Here is a 22095-nt window from a genome sequence, read left to right on the forward strand (position 1 = left end):
CGTATTCACGTATTCACGTATTTACGCATTCATGTATTTTATCTCTTTCATTGTCTGTGCTTGAGAAATGACGTCAAAGCGTTTTACCCAAAAATAAGAAAGCTAGAGAGCGAGCTAGACCAATCAATGGGGGTGGAAATGATTTGTATTTAACCCCGCAATACCGCAATGCCGTAATACCGTGATAAATTACAATTCTATAATATTGCCGTAAGTATGCGGCAGAATATTACTTAGCTAGGTAGTTTTATCGATTTTCTCCTTTGTTTAATCGTGTATTGATGCCGGCGTATCTATTATTGTTTTAACTTGGAGGGGAGGGGGCAATTGTAGGCAATTGTAAATAGATCCGGAATTTTATGAAATACCTACATCCATCTACATCTCTCTCCCTTCCCTACCTCGTAATCTTCGATTCTTTGTTGAATGCCATCCACTCGATCTATTCAAACCGCAATCCCATGTGTCTGCTGCTTCTTGCTTATTATTGAGCTGTTACTCCTTGAACTTAACCATACACATCGCATATAACAGAGGCCAGCCCTCCACCACTCTCGAGACTCATTTCACATATTGTTTAGGATCCTTCAGCAGTATTTCCAACTTTCCTCTCTTCATCTCCTTACATCCATAGCCTCGTGTTGGAAGCAGAGAACTCTACAATTCATTCTTGATTGAAAAAGCAAAGAATCCAACCAGCAAACATCCCAAAATGTCAGCTCTTCATGAAGCTCTCAAATCCCTGGGCGCGGTGAAGTACGATGATACCCCTACCGATGATTTAAAACCATTCCTGTCAGATTCATTCAACAGCGCTCAATTGATAATCGATTCAGTCCCCATACCCGACAGTATTGAATCGTCCAACAGTCGCCCGCGGTCGACTACAGCATCTTCTATCGCATCCTCAGCATCCGAAGTCTTCGCATCTAATGCTAGATCTCCGCCCCCGCCTCACGATATTGAATCGCTACAGAAGGAGTGGAAACAAATAAAATTAAGACCGGCTGATAATCCACTGGGGATGAGTGTATATTCTTGTAAGGGAAAGGATGGAAAGGGCACTTGGTTTGCGAGGAGGAGTGTACACGAAGGACTGGGGTTTACAAAATGGAAGAGAGGCTTAGAGAGGGAATTTCCAGAAACCTTAAAGGTCCAGGGGGGTCCAGGTGAAGGTAATATTAGAGGTATTGGTGGAGAGAAGAGGGTGGCGTATAATAATGTTGCTGGGACTGGGAAAATGGAAGGTACGTTTATAAGAAATTTGGATGAAGGATAACGGTCTAATGTGTACCAGTATATCTTTTATCAGCACAATTTCCAGGACCAACCACTCCGAGAGATTTTGTCACTATGTTCATCTCCTCAGATCAAGCGCTCAAAGAACAAAATAACAACGAAGTACCCCGCCATTTCATGGTGATATCGAAGCCATGTCAACATCCAGATGCTCCACCGCGTGATGGATACATAAGAGGAAACTATGAATCTGTTGAATTTATTCGAGAAATACCAATTAAGAAACTACCTCCCAAAAGATCTGCATCTACATCTGATCTTACAAAGGGACATGCAAGAGATAGGTCCGCTTCGAATTTAGGCAAAGAGGCCGTTTTGAGGAATGCTCATCAGAAGCATGATTCATCCACTACAGAAGAAGAAAGAGAGAAAATTCGTAAGCAAGCTTCACGTTCCGAAAGTAATCTAGCTCTGGTTGAGACAGAGGAGAAGACGCCCGCACCAAGTGAGGACGATGAATGGGAACAAAATCCTATTGAGTGGATTATGGTCACCAGAAGTGACCCTGGTGGAGGTATACCACGATTTATGATTGATCGTGGGACACCATCAGCTATTGTTTCGGATGCAGGTAAATTTTTGGATTGGGCATGTTCGAAAACAATCGAGGATTTGGATAGTGATGATGATGAACCTACGGAAGAACTTGTTGGGGGAAATAACACAGCAGAGCCAGAAAAACGTGAACATCGGCATCACCATCACCATAATCCCGAAAAAGATCTACATAATTATCAAACCAACGGTCATCTTGCTGGTATAGATATTCAAGGAGAAAAATCGATATCTGTGACTGCTGGTCCAGCAATGTCTGCAGTGCCAACACAACAACAACCACCCGCAAATGGTGGAGGATTATACGGCATGGTAGCCGGAGTAGCAACAACAGCCGGAGCTTTATTCGCTCCATATGCACCAGCGATTATTGCTGACCGTCTACCTCCTACCACCGAATCTTCTTCGGCCCAAAATCCCGGGCATGTACAATTTGCTAGCGAACCATCTTCAGCTCAAATTTCCGCTCCTATTACTCGCTCTCGATCATTATCCTCGTCATCTATTTCTAGCGAATCCACAGTGGATAGTTTTGAATCAGCTCTGTCCTTCCGAAAAATAGCATCTCGAGATTCAGCTGCAGTCGAAAAGGCAAATGTACAACAGGATAAAGAGCTTCAGAAACTCGAGGAGAAGAAACGAAAACTTTTCGAAAAATTGGAGAAGGCAAAACAAAAAGAAGCGGATAAGAAAAGCGAAGATGGTGACAAAGAGAGAGAAGCAATTCGTAAAGCGGAAGAGAAACATGAGAGAGAAGTCAAGAAGATAGAGGGAAAACATAAAAAAGAAATGGAGAAATTGGAGAGGAGAAAATTAAGGGAGGAACAGAAGCAAGAGGAGAAAAAGAGGAAGAGAGAGGATAAGGAAAAAGGAGAGGAGTTACAGCAGATCAATGCTAGTTTAAGGGCGGAGATTGAAGTGTTGAGGAGAGAGAGGGAGGTTTTGAGGGATCAGGTGGGTAGTGTACAGAGGGAGAATACACTGTTAGTAGGAAGAATGGGGAGATTGGGAATACCCGGAGAGGAACTTTTAAGGGAGGTGAGAGAGGAGTTGACGGGCAACTTGAAGGGAACAGGGAGGAAGAGGGGAAGTAGTATGGGGAGTGCGAGTGGCAGTCAGAGGAGTGGTGTTGGCGGTGGTGGTGCAAAGAGCGGATTGGGTATGGGTGCTAGGGTTAGTGTGGATAGTGACAGGCCGGCTGTTGTACCAGCGGTAGGGGACAGAAATGGAGAAGTTTTAGCAAACGAGTGAAGTGTGGGAGTGTAAGAAGAGAGAGGGGAATAGGGGGGTGGAGTAGACGGATGGACTAATGTGAGATAGTGTTTTCAGGACGAATGAGCTGAAGGCGTCCGGTACTAAGTTCTGAAATCTAGGAGACATGGTACACAGTACATAGTCGCGAAATTTCATACAGATATACCCTTATACATAGGTACATATAATGATCATTCAGCATATAAGCAGCATATCAACTTGTCATGATGATAAAATCTCATCATCTCTCGTCGCATCCGTTCAAAATTAGATGCGGTGTGAAAATCCATTGAAATGCCCAGTTAGACCGCTTCGCTCCGCTAAACATTCAACCCCCCTGAACCCTCATAAATCAATCAATCCACCCTTTCCATCTAGTCTTCCAAAGGAACTCAAAATTCACAAACCAATCTCGATCAATCTTTCATTAAGCCACTTAACATCTTCCTTTGAATCACCCGGCCCTCCAGCCCAATGTCCCCATATGCTAGGGAAAACATCGAGTTTGCCGATGCCGGGTCGCATGAGGGAGACTTCTATTTCGGAGTCTTCGGGTCTGTGGGAGTGTTAGTGGGGTTTGTTGGAGGAGAGTAGAGGGGAAGGAATTGAGAGAAGATTGAAGAATAGGAGAAGAAGAAAAGGAAGAGAAAATACGTACGGGAAATACAGATCTGTTTTTCCGGGTAAAACAAGCATCTGGGCTTTGATGGCTCTCATTGCAGCGGCAAAATCCCCATTGTAGGGAGATTGGTTGGAGACGTCGCCAGAGGCCCAGGTGTGGAGCATTGTTAGGAGGTTTTCTGGATCTGTTTTGGGGGGGGAGTGTTAGAATCGAATGGGTGGGATAATAAGAAGGAGGGACAAGAAAGAAAATACCTTTCGAAAGGGCCCATTTCTCCCAGAAATTCTTCATGAAATCTTCTAGATCTTTGAACCCCAGAACGGTCTTGAAGAGTTCCGCCCTGTAAAAAGCCTACAATTGTATTAGGATACCCTCGCAGTCTTACCCACGATGTAATTCCACCCACTACATTACCAAGATTAACTCACCTGACTGAATCCCCATCCAGCATAACCCCTCCCGAAAGCCTTCAATCCCACCTCCCTTTCCTCCTTACTCCAAACCCTCACTTCTTCTCCTCCCTCTCCTTTCACAGCCACACCTCCCTTGGATCCTGCGCTCGAAAGACTCTTAGCAGCTAACAGTGCAGATTTAACACCTTCTAAAAAGACCTGATTGTGAAGAGCTGTTTTTGCAGACCCGCAAAAGGGAACACAGATATCCATGAATGAGGGGTACATGGTAGCCCATTGATAGGTTTGACCTGCGCCCATAGACCAACCGATCACAGCGCGAGCATGGGTGATTTGGAGATGGGCAGTCACGAGGGTGTGTTGAGCGCGGACGTTGTCATAAAAAGTTACTTTTGGGAAAGGAGAGATGGAGGAATTGGATGGAGACTTTTTTGAGCGTAAGTAATGAGGATCAGGAGGAGGGGGGGGGGGGGGGGTGGAGGAGGAAGAGGAGGGGAAACTCACGGTTGATTCGCCATTGCCGAAAAGGGCGGTAATGATTATGAAGTATTTTTGGGGGTTCAATACTTGGTCTTCTCCAATGAGCCATTCGTTGTCCGCGATTGCTATTTACGTTTAGCGATGACATCCTTTGCATACCTTGTCTTTTGACGTGACTCTCAACTCCAATAATGCCATCATATAGATAGATGTACAGGTCGATAGCGCCGGTTTCATCACTCACCTCCAGAAAACCAAGAAGGGTAGATGATAGCAGGGGAACTTGGGTCTCCAAATGTCTTGAATGCAATATGAGCATCAGGAATTTCTTGGCCAGATTGAAGCTTCCAATTTCCGAGAGAGTATCTTTGGACCCCGGGTGCTAATTTGAGAGACGAGAGTTGAGAGGGTAGAGAGTCCATTTCTTCTATGAAGCTTCTTGTGTTGTCTACTGTGATTCTCCGGGCTTTGATGTTTACCTTTGTCTTCTAGTATTCACCAGCTTCTAATAAGCAGCTCTCGGATAGCCTATATACGTGTGATAGTCGACGAGTGGATGGGCAGATAGATGTATTTGTCAGGAATGGGGAGTAGTGCTGACCAATTAATTGACTGTTGATTTCAAATGTTCGGAGGTTAAGGTTGACCTTCCTGTCGTTCTCGGAATGCCTTCAAGAATGAATTGAGGGATACCTTTGTGTCATTGGATTGATTAGCTAGCCCATCTAGCCTCCTTTCCTTCTCTTCCCGTTTTATCGCTTCCAATTCCCGAGCTTCTCCCTCTTTCTTCCCCCTCCCTTATCATGGCGGGGTCATCAACCTTATCAGCTAAATCTCCACAGCTTCTGAACGCGGAATGAAAGCCGCTGTGTTATGTGACGAAATATGGTGGCGGAACGACGAGCAACATCAATTATCTGCATCGGCTTTACAAATTCCATAGCCGGTATTCTCCAATTTTGTGCCGCAGATATATATATTGTGTTTCCCTCGTATTGAAGCAATTGCCCATCCGTCATCAATGTCAAGTAGGAGATTGACAGCCAGGCAGGTATTCAAAACTTCAATCCGGTATGCACACATATATCCATCCATCTGAGGCAGCGTTCTCTGTGTACTTCCCCGCTATAAAGCTCAATTACTAATTGTCCCTCGCATCACCAAGTCCCTCGCTGCCATCCAACCTCAACCACTTCTTCTCAACCACAAAACCCATCTCTATCTCCATCTCCAACCTCCACCCTTCAGCAACCATGTCCTCCACCACCCAACAACGTGCCGACGCCGAAAAGCTCATCAACCGCAACCCGCACCGCGATTTCAAAGCCGTCGAAGCATCTCGTTCACCCTGGGACGCATCCCGATCCTGGAATCTCACACAAACCATATCTCCCTCCTGGAAACTCGGATCTGGCGCCAACGACAACGGCGAGTCTCTCAAGATCCCCCACGTCGAAATCGATCCCTACGAAGAAGGCCGCCCCGCAGTCTACAACTACAAGTTGCTGATCTCCTCCATCATTCCACGTCCCATTGGCTTTGTCAGTACGCGCAGCGCGGACGGGAAATTCACAAATCTAGCCCCGTTCAGTTATTTCAACATGATTAATCACGACCCCCCACTTTTCACCTTGGGATATGCAGGAGGATTGGAGAATGCGAAAGATTCGTTGAAGAATCTCAAGGAGACGGGTGAATGCACCATCAATATCATCTCGGAGCATTTCGTCGAAGCGGCAAACTCTACTTCGATTAATGCACCGTATGGCGAATCGGAATGGGCATTCAGTGGACTGACGCCCGCTCCGTGTACAACTGTCAAGACGAGTAGAGTGCTAGAATCACATTTTAGTGTCGAGGGAAAACTGGAGAGTTTGAAGGAATTTGAGAGCAAAGCGACGCCAGGCAAGAAGACGGGCGTTTTGGCAATTATCGAGGGAACCAGATTTTGGGTTAGGGAAAATGCCATCAATGAAGAGAAGAATATTGTTGATCCGGCAGTCCTGAAACCAATCTCAAGATTGGGAGGGATTACTTATGGGAGAACTGTAGATGGAACAGAAATTCCAAGACCGGATTATGACACTGCGGTTGGTAAGGATGAGGAGGCGAAGAAATTGGTGAAGCCTAAGCTTGATGGTCAATGATTTGCTTGTATATTGATTTTGAGAGGTAGAGGATTATCAACATTGGCAGTTCATGAAAGAAGAATAGAATATCAAGTAGAAAATCATGTAGTTGTATATCAAATCGACTGCATATAGATGACATGCTACATAGGCTGCAAACGCATACTCTGTTGCAAAAATTCACCCCTATATACCTTGTCTCGAGACTTTCAAGAAATTCCACCAGCCAACCGTCCTTTGATGAAACGTTCTCCCATGAACAAGCCTCCGACCGAGATATACAAGGGTATTACCTTCCTCCAGGCAAAAATGCATACGTAAAGCAAGCAAACAACCGTCCCGCCCTCAAACTCCCAGCCTCATTCAGTCCCCCGAATAACAGTCCCATACCCAACGCACACTACAAATAAACACTCATCCCCTTCTCGCTAACCACAAACTCACACCCAAAATTAAATTCCTCTTCATATTCCAGCAACTCCTTCAATATATTACCCCTCGGATCCTCTTTATCATCCAGCTTATCCTTCACATGAATAAGGATAATCTTAACACCCATCAGGACATCTATACGGAAAGTTCTCCGGTGTGATAAAATACTATTAGCCGAAGTAGCCAGAGGCGGATGAGATTTCTTATCTTTCTCCCTGGTCACGAACGATTTCCTCAACAAATCGCTACTGTCCGTCGGATGAGCATCTCTCACAGCACGGTCAGTCCCACGTTTCCGATACGCGAGATCCTCTCTACATTTCTCCGTCTCGACGGCGAGAACTTTCAATTCTTCAACGACGTAGCGCGGTGTTAGATGTCCGAATAATAAATCATCCGGTCGGCTATCATCATACGAACATTCGATAAAAATCCCCTTGAGTATTCCAGCTGCGATTTTGGGAGCAGCGTCTTGCCATACTTGCTTGTTGCGTGGGAAGAGAGAAAGTGAATCGGGTTCTACGTCTCCCCAAATGAGAATTTCATTACCAGATGCAATGTCGTGAATGAAGCAGGCAGAACTGGTGTACGCGCGGGCAGGATCAGTGTTGAAATTGAGACCTTCTGATGAAATCTGGGGTATGGTGATCGGGGAGTAGTGGGTGCGGTGAGAGTGGGTACCGGATCTTTGGGGTGGAGTGAGAGGACTACTGCTTTCGTTGGAGTGATTGGTTCCTAGTTGATCTAGAAACGAAGCAATTTTTAGTAAATTGTGGAGGTGAAAGGCAAAAAGAAAGCGATGAAGATTGATACGTAGTTTAATAAAACTAACATCCAATCCGCAATCAGATATTCTCAAAAAAAAAGTAAAACGGGGGATACATACAAGGAAAGTTTCCAATGCAAGGTCCGTGGCTAACAGCCCAAGACTTAACGGCCAGTCCTTCTACAATCTCCATATAACCTTTCGTAGCACCATCTCCTAAAACCGACGAACCCCCCGAAATTAACCTCGTGAAAGTTACCAATCCCACTCCCCCATTCTCATCCGACAAATTCGGCCAGATAACATCATTAAAGATATGGTCTTTCAGTGCCTCAATCGTACTCGCCAATCCAGCAATTTTTCTCGGCTTAGAACTAGGACTGGCGGTGCTAATTACCCCGCCTGAGATATGATCAAGATGCGGATGAGTGATGAGATGAGCCCCAACCAGATTACGCGCTATATGAGCAGCATTTGCCCTGGTACTTTTAAACGGAAGTTTGAGGTCTGCGAGTACCCCTTCTTTTAGTAAATATGGTCGTTCGGTTGTTAAAGGTTTGTGGTCTTGGAGAAGTCGGTCGATAGCCGAGAGGTGGATTCCGGCATCTACAGCCAAAACGGACCCTTTACTCCACCCTAAAGATACTGATCGTACTAGTAATGCGGTACAATCATCTTCCAAAGGGCCTCCACTTGCTCCCTATTGTTATTGATTATTAGCATTTTCCCTAGCAAATGCTACGCTTCAGATCATAAACCCGCATAAAACTGTTTGAAGCAACCTTACAGGTCTTGGTGATAGCAGTAGATACTCAAATCCAACAGAGAGGCTTTAAATCAAACTAGCAAGGCTTCTTACTTCAAAGACAAAATGAAACATTCGAACCCTTTCCCTTGCACGAAGATATCTTGAAAATGCTGCATTAAATCCACGTGACTTTCGACCAAAAGACCTCAAAACGGTAAATACCCACTCAAACTTGAGTATGTATATGTATGCACCCGCATCCGAACAAAGCCATTCAACCGGCACCATCAATCAAATGCCACCCACCCACCCATCCATCCAGCACAGGAAAGCTTCAAACCAAGCTTCAAATGCATGTAATGACAAACCTACCATCCCTCCTTCATGCAGTCTCCCGCTTTGCATATTCAGAAAGAACGGATACAAACAAAACAGAACAAAACAAAACAAACATTACAAGAACAGTCAAAATAGAAACAAGCGTCGGAATATTACTTACCAGAACAATAACCTGCATAGAATTCCCAGCGGGAGCTCTACCTTCCATGCTTGCTTATTTTCTCGTTCTCTTATTCGTTTCCCTCGATGGCGAGTTCTTTCAAACCAGCCAATCAAGAAATATACGTATCAAGACGTTGCTCGAAAGAAAAACAAATCGAGGAACAATTAAGTAGTCGCGGTAGATATAGCAATGGCAATACAGCCGCTCCCGTATCTTCGTCTAGCAATACAGCAACAGTATCCGGACGTATGTATGTTGTGACCGAAGAAGAGAAGCAGAACTTCTCGTCGGCTTTTTAACTTTTTTTCTTTCCCTTCCTCTTCCCTTCCGTCTCCTATCCTCTTTGTTTTCTCTTTCGCTGCATTCCAATTTCTTTGTGCTTTGTGATCTTTCGCACACGAGTATGGCGAGGGGATCTGCTAGAGTTTCTTTGTTCCGAGAGATGAGACTTGTCCAGGCTTTCCATAAACGGACGCGCAACGGTAGGTTCCACGTGATATTTAGGGGGTGCATTAGTTGGATATTCTGATGATGAATTTTGGACCTGTACGATATATATTGCGTTACACATGTCTATAAGATGGGAATGAGATTTCCTACTCTCACCAATTCTAATTCATATTTGTAGCATTAAAATTCACAATCCATATCTCAATTCGGGAAACCCGAAACCGAGAGTCGGGCCTCGGGATCGCCGTCAATACACTACTGCAACTATTTGATGCATAAATGTGAGACATGCAAGTCGCATCACCGACTAGACTACAAGCAGAATCATGATTATTGCATGTAAGCTTGAGGCTCCTCGAGCCGTTTACTATACATTTGTAGGTAGAAAACATGTTCACAGCTCTCGTGTCAACCATTATGTGGCAAGTCTAATCCATCTACAAATACCTTCGCCTGGGCAAATACGTATCAGTAACTATCTCATCTCGTTTCGTTTCATTTACAAATATTCAGAAGTTCAGGCGCATTGATAATAGTACTTTTATTTATATCTCGTTGTTTCTTGAACCAAGTGCTTTGCTCCATCCATGATCTCGCTCTTCCAAATTCTATCAATCCATGCAATATATAGTCCAGGTCTAGGATATTATCGCCCAAAAAAACATTCATAAGGGGAGTCAAGTCCCTTGTATTCATCCTCTCTCTCTAAGAATCACACTTCCTCTCTACCTATCTCGTCCCCAATATAGATCCACATACGCCTCAGCTGCGCCCTCCCCCCAAGTTTTCTCAATCACTTTATTGATTAGCCCGATTGTAATGCATTAGAGTATCCTTCCAGTCATCATCGTCATCCATATTATGAACTCTCAAACCCCCAAACCCTCCCGCTCTCTGTGCACCTCCTTGCTGCTGCTGACTCGGCAAACTCCACTGATCATTCCCTCCGCCACTTGGTCCACCTACATCCATCCCCATATCCATTCCCGGTTTTGGACCAATCACTGGAGGTTCACCAGCGTTAGGTCCAAATCCTGGGACTACAAATTCAGAATACGGATTATCGAAATTGATATTTCCACCATCAAAATTATGACCCGACATCTCGAAGTGATTTGGTTGTAGATTTGCAGGAGGTGTATCATCATGATTTCTCATGCCGTAGTTAACTTCATGGGATGATCTCATTGAAGGTTCATCATAATTATCCGCTGGCATTTCTGATATTCCAGTTGGGAGAGGAGCAAAGCTGTGTTGTGAAACGGCACGCTGACGCTCGCGTTCCTGTTCTTCAACAATCTGAGGAGCAGGTTCAACATTACGAAGACTACTGGCAATTACGCTGCCATTTCGGACACTAGGGATGCCACTTCGTGGCTCCATTGTTTCTGTAACATCCGAAAGACCCCCTTCGGCATCTCGGATACCGAATTGTGCCATTGTACGCATTTTGCGTGTGACCCAAGTAGCTAGAATCTTACCTCTTTGCTTTTCTCCCAGTCTAGATCTAGGGAAATCGCCTTTGTTGACAAAAGCAACGATATCGACGACGATTTGATGCTCGTTAAGGATGGCGTTTACGATGACGGGTACGATGGAGGCAAGGTACGATTTCCTGCCTACTTCTACAAGTACAACAATAAGCCCACCTGCTTGAAATACAGCACTAAACTTCATTAGTCTCTAAGAATTTTGTAGAACGATGGGGGGGGGAACTTACGATCCTCCAGGAACAATGTTACGATGGCATTTCTCAATAGAACTCTCAATGTCCATAGGGAAATGACTCAGGCCGTTGATTTCGAATGTTTCTCCAACACTACCCAGAACGAATAGTACTTGCATTTCGACTTGTGCACCATTTGGTCCTATAGGTCGACTAACATTGTGCAAAAAGCCTAAATCTCCGGTTCGAACATATTGTACATTTGGATCACCGTCGACAGTACGCCCATCAAATCTTTCCGAGTCAAAAGCATCTTTAGACCCATAGAAAGCTCTGACGCATGCCTCTGACTCTACCCAAATTTCACCATATTCGCCTTCGTGGCAAAGACAACGACTTTCTGGGTTGACAATGGCTATTTGAGTCGATACAGGCACCATACCAGAATCTTGAACCATGAGAGCTTTGGGATTAGATTCTGGATCGACAGGATAGATCATACCTCTGCGCAAGGCTTGAGTATCTAGCCACAGCTCAATTGGCTCAATACACATGTATGAACGAGATGCTATCATCGGATTCAAAACGTGTGAATAAACCGTATTAATCGCGGTGCGATCTAAACCAGTCGCAGCAAAATGGAGGCGTACTTTTTGGAAAACGTCAACCCTAGGTCTTCCCTCGGCAGAAATCATCATGTTTTTTAATTCATGAAGAGTAAATCCCTTGCCTGGCATGACGGCCATCGCATGATCAAGCATTTGTGGTGTGGCATAAGTATCTTTGATCTTGTACCGCGATAGAGTTAAGAACAACGATACTGGATTTTGCGCAAATTCGACAGGAGAGACCAGGTAAGTTGGTGCCCCAACAAAAATACCCATCAGAACACTGTGGATGAAACCTAAACCGGTTGTACTTCTCACACAACCCAAAACAGGTCTCGAGCTTGTCATTTGACAAGTCTCTTTTTGTACTTTGCACATACCCATGATTGTATCATGACCTAATTGTACAGCGATCCTACGTTGATCAGGAGTCCAATATGTCCAGACAAGGGCTGGATATCCTGGTTGAACCCAGCCTGGTAACATCGTAAGGCCAAGATCTCTGCAGCCACTGTTTTGCTTGGGTGGTTTTGAAGTATTATATATGCTTGGTACTGATACCTTAAGAACGTGTGCTGATTGTTTAAGATGCTGCGAAACTGCCTTTTGTTTCATTAGATGGTCGACATCTTGGTTGACCAAAACTGCCTTCACACGGTAATCTGAGACCATATGTAAAAATGCCGGTGCATCTTCGTTCAGTCGATTCTGATCAAGAGGAGCCATGGGTATGGCTGTTGCTCCTAAGCAAAAACATGCATGTGTTGCATAGACAAAATCTTCTGAATGCGTGTACATGAGTATCAAATGATCGCCATGCCTTATCTTGACCTTATTCTTGAGGTACATAGCTACAGCAGCCACTTTTGTGTCGAATTTCTTCCAGGTAATTCCTTTTCCTTCTTTACCTCGGCCGTCTATAGTGCAATAGGATAATTCATCAGCTTGTCGAGCCACGCGCCATTGCAATAAGTCGACTATGCTTAAGAAGTTGTTAAGAGGTGTAGACGTCCGGTCATCAATTACAACTTCGCGACGATCAATTCCGGAATATTGTTTGTCGCCAGGAGATAATATATCTTCACGAGCTTGCGCAGCTAGTGGTGACCATATGCCGCCGATTGGATCCACACCAATAGGTAGATTAAGTACAGCGCGCTCGACTCCAAATTTAACATGCACGCAAGGAAGATTACCAAGATCAAACTCTCGACGACAAAGCATGTTACCAATCTCTCTTCGCCCACACTTCAAAACCTTCGGGAGTGTATTTGGTGCTGTAATCATAACACAATAGACTCTCAAGTGGTGCTCTTGCATCAAGACTTCCATGCATCTTTCTGATAGTGAGTCCAGAAGCGCAGTATCGAGTTGGCGTGGAGGTCCACCAGAAGTAGCAGGTGCTGTTGACGCTGAGGGAGACTCTAATAGAACTATCGGAAGATGTTCATCATTGACGAAAACATCAAATGCTGAACAATCGTAAATTTTAGGCACATTCTTCATGATGCTCACAATTATATGCTGCACAAAGAAGTATCGATGTTCTGCAATTTCGTGACCATGCTCAACCCATTCAACCTTCTGACGAAGACGATCCTCATACAGACCAAGAACGAAGATCTTGCCCTCGATTACAGTCCCGAGAAGTCCTGTTCGAAGGAATTCTGGCTCTACCATCATTGGGGTTGGATCTCCTTGTTCGAATTTGTATGGTCGCGCATGGAAGATTTGTTCTGTGTGCTTTGGTAAGGCCCAGAAGCCCCCTGACAACGATGGGGAGTCTACCCAAATTTCTCCCACCGAATGTGGCGAAGCTAAAAGACCAGTTTCGGGATCAACTACTGCCAAGGTTGCATCAGGTATTGGGAAACCAAAAGCACCACAACGGACTGTCCCTGGTTCGCTACTAGCTTTCTTGCGAGCTTCTTCGCCGATAGCGACCACAACAACTTCATTGGTTTTGAGCGCTTCCCGATCCAGAAGAACTTCACTTAATTCTGTTCTCCCTTTTTGTTCGGCAGGAGCTACTGTTCCGCCTCCTATAAGACTTCCGAAGCCGTTACCAGTTGTCTTTTCTTTCTCTTCAGATTTTTCCTCGATAGAATCTCCATCTGATCCAATGTCTAGTTTCAAAGGGCACCCCATACGCTCTTCACCACCCAACCAATCTCGCATACTGATCACCATTCCTCCATGTTCTGGTAAACATAGCATAGGAGCGACTAATTCTCGTGCTCGAGGATTTCGCATTGGTCGTAGCCATCGATCTGCTAGAACTTCGTGGAATTCGCTGTCGACTGTCAAAGTATCTATCAGGCATAACCTGACATTTTGAAAGTTTGGCTCCATTCCCTTTTTGAAATTTCGTGTCGTCATGGGATCTTGCTGGTAATTATAAGCTGCCCGTTTTAGACCTGGGTAATCGGCTACCATGAGGGTTGCTCTGTATTTTGTGATAAGATGCGCATAGAGACCAGGCGTCTCAACAGCCTTACTTTCAAGCCAGACAGTTGTGTGGCCACCGTATACAGTCAATAAGACACCCAGAATCATACCAATACCTTGTCGTGGGTCTAGATAAGAGAGTAGGATCTCACCACGACTGCTACCGCCAGCCATTAATCTTCCGCTTTTATCTCTTAATTCGGGGTTGAAAGTGTCGCCATGCCCTCCAACCGGCACTGTTGATATGATAGCACTGAGACATGCCATCTGATGCATGATTGTTCGATGGCTCATCACTACACCGCGGAGATCGCCCGTGGGGGCTCGGGAAAATTCAATATAAGCCAAATCGGGAACTGTCAAAGGTGGTGCATCATCCTTTTTCTTTGGATGCCAGCTTCCAAACTCATTGGTTTTCCACCATTCTACCCCTCTTGGCCAATTGAGCTTCTGTGTCGTAATATCTCGCTGGAAAGTTTTCAAATTGTTGTCAGTGGTCAGTGCAAGATGTGCTTGTGTAGAGGTAAGGATCGTATTAAGTTTAGCATAATCGTCAAGATCATTAATAGGGACTGCCACTACTCCAGCAATAAAACATCCAAGCAGAGCAATGGCAAATTCGATGATTTCGGATTCGCGATATATCAATGCGACTCGATCACCTCTGTAAAGAGAACTCTTATCTCTGATTACTTGAGCAACTTTCTCGGCTCGGCTAGTAAGTTTCTCCCAAGTTATAGAAGCAATCTCTTTTCCTTTATTGTCCAACACCCAGTACGCCGGCATCTTTGCCCTCGCCTTTCCCCGATGCCTTAACACGGCTGCAATATTGTCGAATTTGGACATAGGAGTATTTTTATCATGTGGATCGTAAACAGCGAACGGTACATCTCGAGGTTCAAGGGGCATCTGATATTCTAGGGCAGCCGGAGGGGGTAAATCGCTGGTGGTCAGCATCGGTGGTGCCATTGCCGCTGTTGGAGAGAATGCGTCACTAGAAGAATATCGATGTGGCCCTCCACCATAGGAAACTGGTCCATTAATGTCGTATCCTTGTTGTCCTGCAAAATCAGAGAAATATCCCTGTTGCGATTCCCCAAGCATGGTGCCATGAGAATCCATCATCGGACCTCCATTTGGATCGTAGATTTCTCCCGGATGTTCCACATACCCAGTTTGGTGTGCCGGATTAAAAGCATAATTTGTGCCAGAAGCCATTGATCCTATTCTCATACTTGGCTCATTTGGACGGTCTTGTTGGTAGTCCCCAGTTGCTGGAGAGCCGGGCTGATATGCGGAGTTCTGGCTATAAGAGCTATGCCTTTGGGTGGGATTATGTACTGCCAGTCTTAAATCTTGAGGTCTACCGGCGTATGAAAAGGTTCGCCCATCTTGCGCTCGGTTGGCTCCAAAGCTTCCTACATCACTCGCCATTGTCGCTGTTCGGCCGGAAAGTTGTGATGAGCCATAGTTTTGTGAGGGGTAGAAATCGCTCCCACTTGCGGTGTTTGAGTTCGAATTGAGGGCAGCAAGCGATGCCGAGCGCGAACCATCATTCGAGGGATGTATGCTGTCATCAGGAGCATGTATGCGCAGCCCTTTTAGTTCCGCAGATATCGTCGAAGGTCCCATATATTGTGAAAGTAGAAATGTGCGTCGCTTTTGATACCTGTGTTGGAGTAATCAGAACCGTGATCTGGCATTGAATGATTCTAGCACAGCTTTGGGAAAACTTACCCCTTCTCTGTGATATCCCCTTCCTAAAGCAAAAGTTGTATCAGCAATCTGGCTCTAGAATCCATCTAACCTATCCCGAAAAAAGACATCCTGCATGTATCTGGCACAAGAGCACACGCGACGCTGCTAAAAACAAGTCCCCCGTTGTTGGAAACGCCATAACTAACCTCCAGCTCATGTTCCAATTCCTGCAGCTTTGCCTGCAATTCCGGGTTATTCTCCTCCATCTTTGGTGCAAATTGTATGAAGCGGTATGAGCAAACGAGGGTACAAGAAGTCGACAAGAAAGTCGCAAAATTAAGGTTTCAAGGAGGGATTAAAGTATGGTATGTGGATAAAAACATGAAGCCTTGAGGCTTAGATAGATAGAAGGGTAGAGAGCAGACAAGATGCAAACGATGGATGGTTACTCGAAAATGAAAATCAGCAGCAGAAGCATACTGAATAAGGATTGAGATCTTCACACTTTCGTCATGCCCTGGTTTTCTATTCTACTCTGTGCCAATTCCAAATGGACCGACCGACCTACCGACCGTTGATGTTTGCACTCGTATAGTATAGTACAGGGACTCGGGATTTCGGACAAATAGGCGCAAGTGTAAGAATAGCCGATCAGGTTGCCAGTCCAGTCAGCAGTCAAATGGGCGAGTGCTGTGTGGAGTGAAGTTGGGACATTTCCAGAAGAAGTGGGGAAGGGAAGGGAAGGGAAGGGAACAAACGACGGGCACGTGTTGGGTAGGGAGGGAGTGGTTCTCGTGACGTGATGTATATATTATATTATATTGTATTGTGGTATATTATGTGGTATATTATGTGATGTTATGGTATAGAATGTTATATGAGAGTATGTTATATGGTGGCGTGGTATATGATATCATCGCATAGTGTGATATTATATGTCAGAGGCAGACACAGCAGACTTTCTTCAACTGTTTATATGGGGAAAAGGTATGTATGTACCTACTCACTGCATACATATGGCATCCTACCTACACATGGGGAATTTCACGTTGTTGAAGCCGATCAAAGAGACTGCTACTGGTGACTGGTGACTGTGTCTTAGACTGAACCAATCAAATTTCGGTGAGCTTCCATTCATCCTCAAGCCCATCCACATCGTTATCAAATTTATCACGTGATACACGTGATTCGAAGGATCTCAGGCTAACTCTGCACGGACCGCAACCCTTGAAAAGCTTTTTTAAATTCTTCTCATCTATAAATTTTGGTCACAAAGAACTTCCTCTTCCTTCCCATACTTTTCCAACAACCTTCAATATCAATCGCAGTACCTTCAACAATATGAGTTCATACTGTCGGGCTGTCCGCCCTTCAAGTATATCTTCGCTTCATTTTCAAATGCTGCAATCTTCACAATGGATCTATTCTATCCTTGCTGTGGCGGCGAAGCTCCCGTATTAACTTCGTCCATATTTGCGCCTTGAACGAACACAACCAGACTCTACTGATACATCCGGGAAACATCAATTGGAGCATTTACTAATAGGACTCCGACTTTTGATCATAAGATCTGTGCTATAGTGCTATTATCATGACTTATTCATTCATGTCCACAGTTCCTTCATTGTTGGTATGTCTATATTTATTCCATCTTTGTCCATAATTCCTTTCCCATTTTTGGTGACAACAACATGATGTTACAAACAAGATACACAGACCTGTTCTGAACGGCCTTGTGCTGTATGTTGATTATCTTGGAGACCTTCTGATTATTGTTGTTCCAAACCTCATTCTGAGTTGCTTCATTCCTATAAATGAAATCCAAGCTAATTCTCAAAAGTTCAACTAGTAAATTTTGCATGGCAGTTCTTGCAACCCGTTTGATGGGTATCACAGCCGGCCAATTGCGTTTTCTGCTACAGATATCATAGTACTATATCGAGCCAGTACATACTGCAACTTGGAATCAAGTCTTTTTGATTCAACAGTATGGCTCAGTCATATCAAGACCCTAGTTCTACATTGGTGCCATCTTGGCTATACAACAATCGAGCAGGTAGGTCGGAAGATCAAAGGAAACATCAAGATACCGAAAATATGGCCACAACAATGGATATGAGATCCGAGAGAAAACAATCTTGTCCCTCCTGTCAGCAGTGAAGGTATAAAGAAAATCACTGCTCTCCTTTGTTAGCCCAGTCAATTCCATTGTCGTCTTCTGGTGAACAACTGCTATACTTCACATCTCTTTGTAACTTCGAGAGCCCGCTCAACGGGCTCTTTGTCAATGTATATACAAAGAAACAACAATACAATCAATAAACAAAGCATCAACTTCAATACATAAGCTCGTTGACAATCCCTATTGTCCTCTCTTTTCTTTCCTCATATACAACTCCCAGTCTCATCTACAATCCTTCAAAAGCCTCAAACACTTCTCTAGCATTGCCTTTTGAGAAAATCCCCCACAAACGTAAACCTTTTAATACATTTACTACATTCAATCGATTTAGTACAGCTGAGCTGCTAAATAAACAACATGTCGGAATTTAGCTTCAACGATTACCTTCTCGACGACCAATACCAATTCTTCGACGGGGCCGATCTCCACTCTCCTGTCTACCCCGTCGACGAGCATCAAACCCTTCAAGGTCCTCCTCAGCCCTTCCAGTTTGAAGAGTTCCTTAACCAGCCAGATGCAGAGATGCAAGGAAATCCCACTCAAGTTGAGTTATCCCTTCCTCACATTACTGACAATGCAACAGTCAACCTTCGGCCCTTCAACCGAAGCATCATCTATCCTCAGTCATTCAACCAAGGTTTCATTGGTAGCATGCAACCAGTTCAACAGGTCCCTGCTCCTTTTGAGTTTCCTCCTTATTACGAAAACTCTGTCTTGAATGAATTCCCTGACCCAGCTTATCCTTTGCACATCATTGATCGAGCCGGTCGATTGCCTCGAAACATTATGGCGGCACTTCAGCAAGGAGTGAAACGACACAGAGAATTCGACGACCAAATCCTTCAAGCCATCGCTAGCGGCATTGATACCAGTGAGCCCTTTGGGCTCGATCAACAGTCAAACAAGAAGCGCGAGACATCCAAGGGTAAGGGTAAGGCTCTTGCCATCTCCATCGAACAAGATCCAGAAGAACTTGTACTGTCGGAATATGAATATGACGCGGAGGATTTTACACTCTCAGACAACGAAGCTGAACCCGAGTCAGGACCAGCACCAGGGCCAGCACCAAAAGAGGACGAAACTCCCGTCAGACCCATCAAGGTACCTGGAAAGAAATGGATCAAGCCCAACGCGACAACATTAGGTAAAAACAAGCGTAGCAAGAACATTCAGTCGCTGAACCCATCCAGCTTCTACACTCCACTTGCACAACCACCTAGAAGTTGGGGAGCTCCAAATCGTGCTGGCGTGCATCCGTTCCAGTACACCAAGGATGGAGAGTTAAAGCCACATGTCAGGTACACAGTCAACCAGATACAAGAGTTCATCTTCAACCATCCAGGTCACACAGTCCAAGGACAAAGACACACCAAACACTCCGGACTCACACTCTGGGTTCAGAACGTTCCATCCGACTCCGCCGCACGCTACTCGCATCAGAACTCCGACAAGTGCCGTTTTGAAGACTGCCCAGTCCGCAACGGCACCATCCACAAGGGACACTACCGAGTTGCCTTCGATGAGCAATCATCTGACCCGCTCATCACCGACCCTTTTCACAACGCCGGACATGTTCATCTCTACTGCCTTGAAAAATTCCTCGACTTTCCCTTCCTCTGCGCCAATTTCAACGTTAGACCTGATGATCGTATCCTCCCCGAGGGCCGAAACAAGATGGCTATCACACGAGATCACCTCGAGATGAAGAAAGACGTCAGCAAGTTCATCCGCCGCGCAGAGAGAAACTTCGCACACCAAAGTACTATTGCTCCTCGCAATAGCTACAGCTACGAGAATACCCTTAGCTATACTTTGACCGCAAAGGCCTTGGAGCTTGAACCCCCCAACCGTCAAAGGTTCCGGGACAATCGTCCAAATGCAAACTCCATCGACAAGCACATGAATAACCTTGACCTTTTTGTTGCAGCCATCAACAACCGAAAGGGAAAGCAAGTCGCAGGAAATGCATCGGATTTCGAAGCTCCATTTTTCAGACAACCCAGAAAGAACAACAAGCGAAAGGCGGTTGAGGTCGATGAGGAAGAAGATGCTGAGTTTGAAATCGATGACAAGGTCTTGAATGTTGACGACGATACCATCGCTGCTGACACCGCAATAGTCTCATCAAAGGCCAAGCCAAGTTCCAGACCAGCCAAGAAAGCCCGCATTCAAAGAAAGAGAAAGGCAAAGGTTGTCGTGGTCTCCAGCGACTCTAGCGACGACTCTGCCGATGACAGCGATATCTCGGAATGGGCCCCGGTAGTCAAACGAAGCACTTCAAGGTAAGTCATTCTTCCACGTCAGACACATACACGAGGTAAGTGAGTATCTCATTCAGCAAGAAGAAGAAGAAGAAGAAGAAGAAGAAGAAGAAGGGGTAAGACCTGATAGATTTCGGTAAGTATTGTTTCTTTACATCACATCAAGATTGTCAGAGCTGGACTTTGACAATTTTATTTCCTAAATCGCTTAATATAATTAATTTCTTTAATATATAATCTAATTCCTATAATATGCTTTGCAAGTGACATGAATCTATGAATTGAAAAAGTGACTATTATCAATCAATTAATCTCCCTTCTTCGCAATGAATTCTGAAATAGGAACAGACTTTAATAAGATATCCACATAACCAACCAAGATTTCAACATTGAGAATTGGCAACTCTACCTACCCAGAAACTCGCAATGGATAAAACTCATTCATTCCCCTTGACTTTTCTGTATGAAAACCCAAGTATCGCAGCTCAGGGAGGAGAGCATGTGATTTATGAATTATCCATCCCATCTATAGTTAGCAAATACCAGTGAAGTTTATGGATGAAGATCTTGTGAATTTAGAAATGACAATAATCAACATTCCAGTTTTCATCTCACCTCACCTCACCTCACCTCAAAACTATCTATCTATCTGTCTATCTATTCAATTCTTCCAACCATGCTCCGAAATTCTACGACACGGAGAATCGCTCATATCAAGATCGCTACCGATCTACATACACACTCATACACACATACCATACAGTCGAACCAACTTTTCCCATCCCATCCCATCCCATCCCATCCGATCCGATCTTCTCTATACCTCCACACTCTCGAGTGTAAAAATAAATGCATGAATGAATGCAATGCAATGTATCACCGATGCATAAAGAAATTGCAGAAATCCGAGCGCCTTTGTGCTATACATACACAGAGGGGCGAGAAGGGATGAGAGATGAGAAATAGAGCGCGAGGAATAAAGAATCATCTCGCTTTCTGCAGGGACAAAGACTTGATATGATATGATATGATATGTCGCTTTGATATCGCGGGTGCGGATTCATTTATTCATTCATTCAGTAGATGTTGTTGAGATGGTGGGGGTGGGTTAGGATTTGATTTACTCGGAGATACGTAGGTATATGGATTCGAGGTTCCTGCGCCGTTTTTGAATCTCGAGTGTTCGCCAACTCGATGATGCGGTGGTATATTTCTTTGTGTTTTGCAAAGGAGAATATTTTCGAAAACTTATTATTGTTTGTAAGTAAGTAAGTCTGAAGAGTTTGCGGCTTGGAAATGGGAAAATAAGTGCTCTCTATTCTGTGGGAAGGTTCATTGCATAGGTAGGTAGTGGTAGGTGTTCGTGAGGATTGGCTTTAGAAGAAGAATAAGGAATGGAGGGAGAGCAGGGGAAGAGATATTGGTTTGGTCTTGATTAGGACGATTCTGGGAGAGGGACTTGCTTGACTATGCTCTGTCTATTCTATTCTATTCTAAGCTATCGTACTCATCCCATTCCTATCCTGTGGGTGGTAAGTAGTCGGATATCTCGCATTTCCAAACACCATGCTCAGCCAACGCT

The 22095-nt window shown here is 44.7% G+C and overlaps 6 protein-coding genes across 6 annotated transcripts; 3 read left to right on the forward strand and 3 right to left on the reverse strand.

Annotated features, from left to right (window-relative positions):
* Positions 1 to 52: 52 nt before the first annotated feature.
* Positions 53 to 3309, forward strand: BCIN_10g00420 (hypothetical protein). The gene is made up of 2 exons (XM_001554145.2): positions 53 to 1247; positions 1298 to 3309. Exons 1-2 carry the CDS (start codon positions 713 to 715, stop codon positions 3103 to 3105), a joined length of 2343 nt encoding a protein of 780 aa, XP_001554195.1. The 5' UTR covers positions 53 to 712; the 3' UTR covers positions 3106 to 3309.
* Positions 3310 to 3336: 27 nt separating this feature from the next.
* BCIN_10g00430 (hypothetical protein) lies at positions 3337 to 5426 on the reverse strand. Its single transcript, XM_024695385.1, has 6 exons — positions 4868 to 5426; positions 4648 to 4748; positions 4159 to 4569; positions 3985 to 4081; positions 3767 to 3914; positions 3337 to 3664 (listed from the first exon to the last, which is right to left on the reverse strand). The coding sequence occupies exons 1-6, from the start codon at positions 5043 to 5045 to the stop codon at positions 3508 to 3510; spliced, it is 1092 nt and encodes a 363-aa protein (XP_024551179.1). The 5' UTR covers positions 5046 to 5426; the 3' UTR covers positions 3337 to 3507.
* A 2-nt stretch (positions 5427 to 5428) lies between these two features.
* On the forward strand, positions 5429 to 7077 carry BCIN_10g00440 (hypothetical protein). The gene is made up of 2 exons (XM_024695386.1): positions 5429 to 5694; positions 5789 to 7077. The coding sequence occupies exon 2, from the start codon at positions 5877 to 5879 to the stop codon at positions 6768 to 6770; it is 894 nt and encodes a 297-aa protein (XP_024551180.1). The 5' UTR covers positions 5429 to 5694; positions 5789 to 5876; the 3' UTR covers positions 6771 to 7077.
* Positions 7063 to 9774, reverse strand: Bcpde1. The gene is made up of 3 exons (XM_001554147.2): positions 9198 to 9774; positions 8071 to 8650; positions 7063 to 7928 (listed from the first exon to the last, which is right to left on the reverse strand). Exons 1-3 carry the CDS (start codon positions 9243 to 9245, stop codon positions 7153 to 7155), a joined length of 1404 nt encoding a protein of 467 aa, XP_001554197.1. The 5' UTR covers positions 9246 to 9774; the 3' UTR covers positions 7063 to 7152.
* Positions 9775 to 10041: 267 nt separating this feature from the next.
* BCIN_10g00460 (hypothetical protein) lies at positions 10042 to 17191 on the reverse strand. Its single transcript, XM_001554148.2, has 4 exons — positions 16277 to 17191; positions 16110 to 16132; positions 11371 to 16041; positions 10042 to 11316 (listed from the first exon to the last, which is right to left on the reverse strand). The coding sequence occupies exons 1-4, from the start codon at positions 16334 to 16336 to the stop codon at positions 10449 to 10451; spliced, it is 5622 nt and encodes a 1873-aa protein (XP_001554198.1). The 5' UTR covers positions 16337 to 17191; the 3' UTR covers positions 10042 to 10448.
* A 1280-nt stretch (positions 17192 to 18471) lies between these two features.
* BCIN_10g00470 (hypothetical protein) lies at positions 18472 to 20724 on the forward strand. Its single transcript, XM_024695387.1, has one exon. The coding sequence runs from the start codon at positions 18610 to 18612 to the stop codon at positions 20536 to 20538; it is 1929 nt and encodes a 642-aa protein (XP_024551181.1). The 5' UTR covers positions 18472 to 18609; the 3' UTR covers positions 20539 to 20724.
* Positions 20725 to 22095: the final 1371 nt, after the last annotated feature.

The sequence above is a fragment of the Botrytis cinerea genome, chromosome 10 (assembly GCF_000143535.2).
Source record: "Botrytis cinerea B05.10 chromosome 10, complete sequence".
In the NCBI taxonomy this organism is placed as follows: Eukaryota; Fungi; Ascomycota; class Leotiomycetes; order Helotiales; family Sclerotiniaceae; genus Botrytis; species Botrytis cinerea.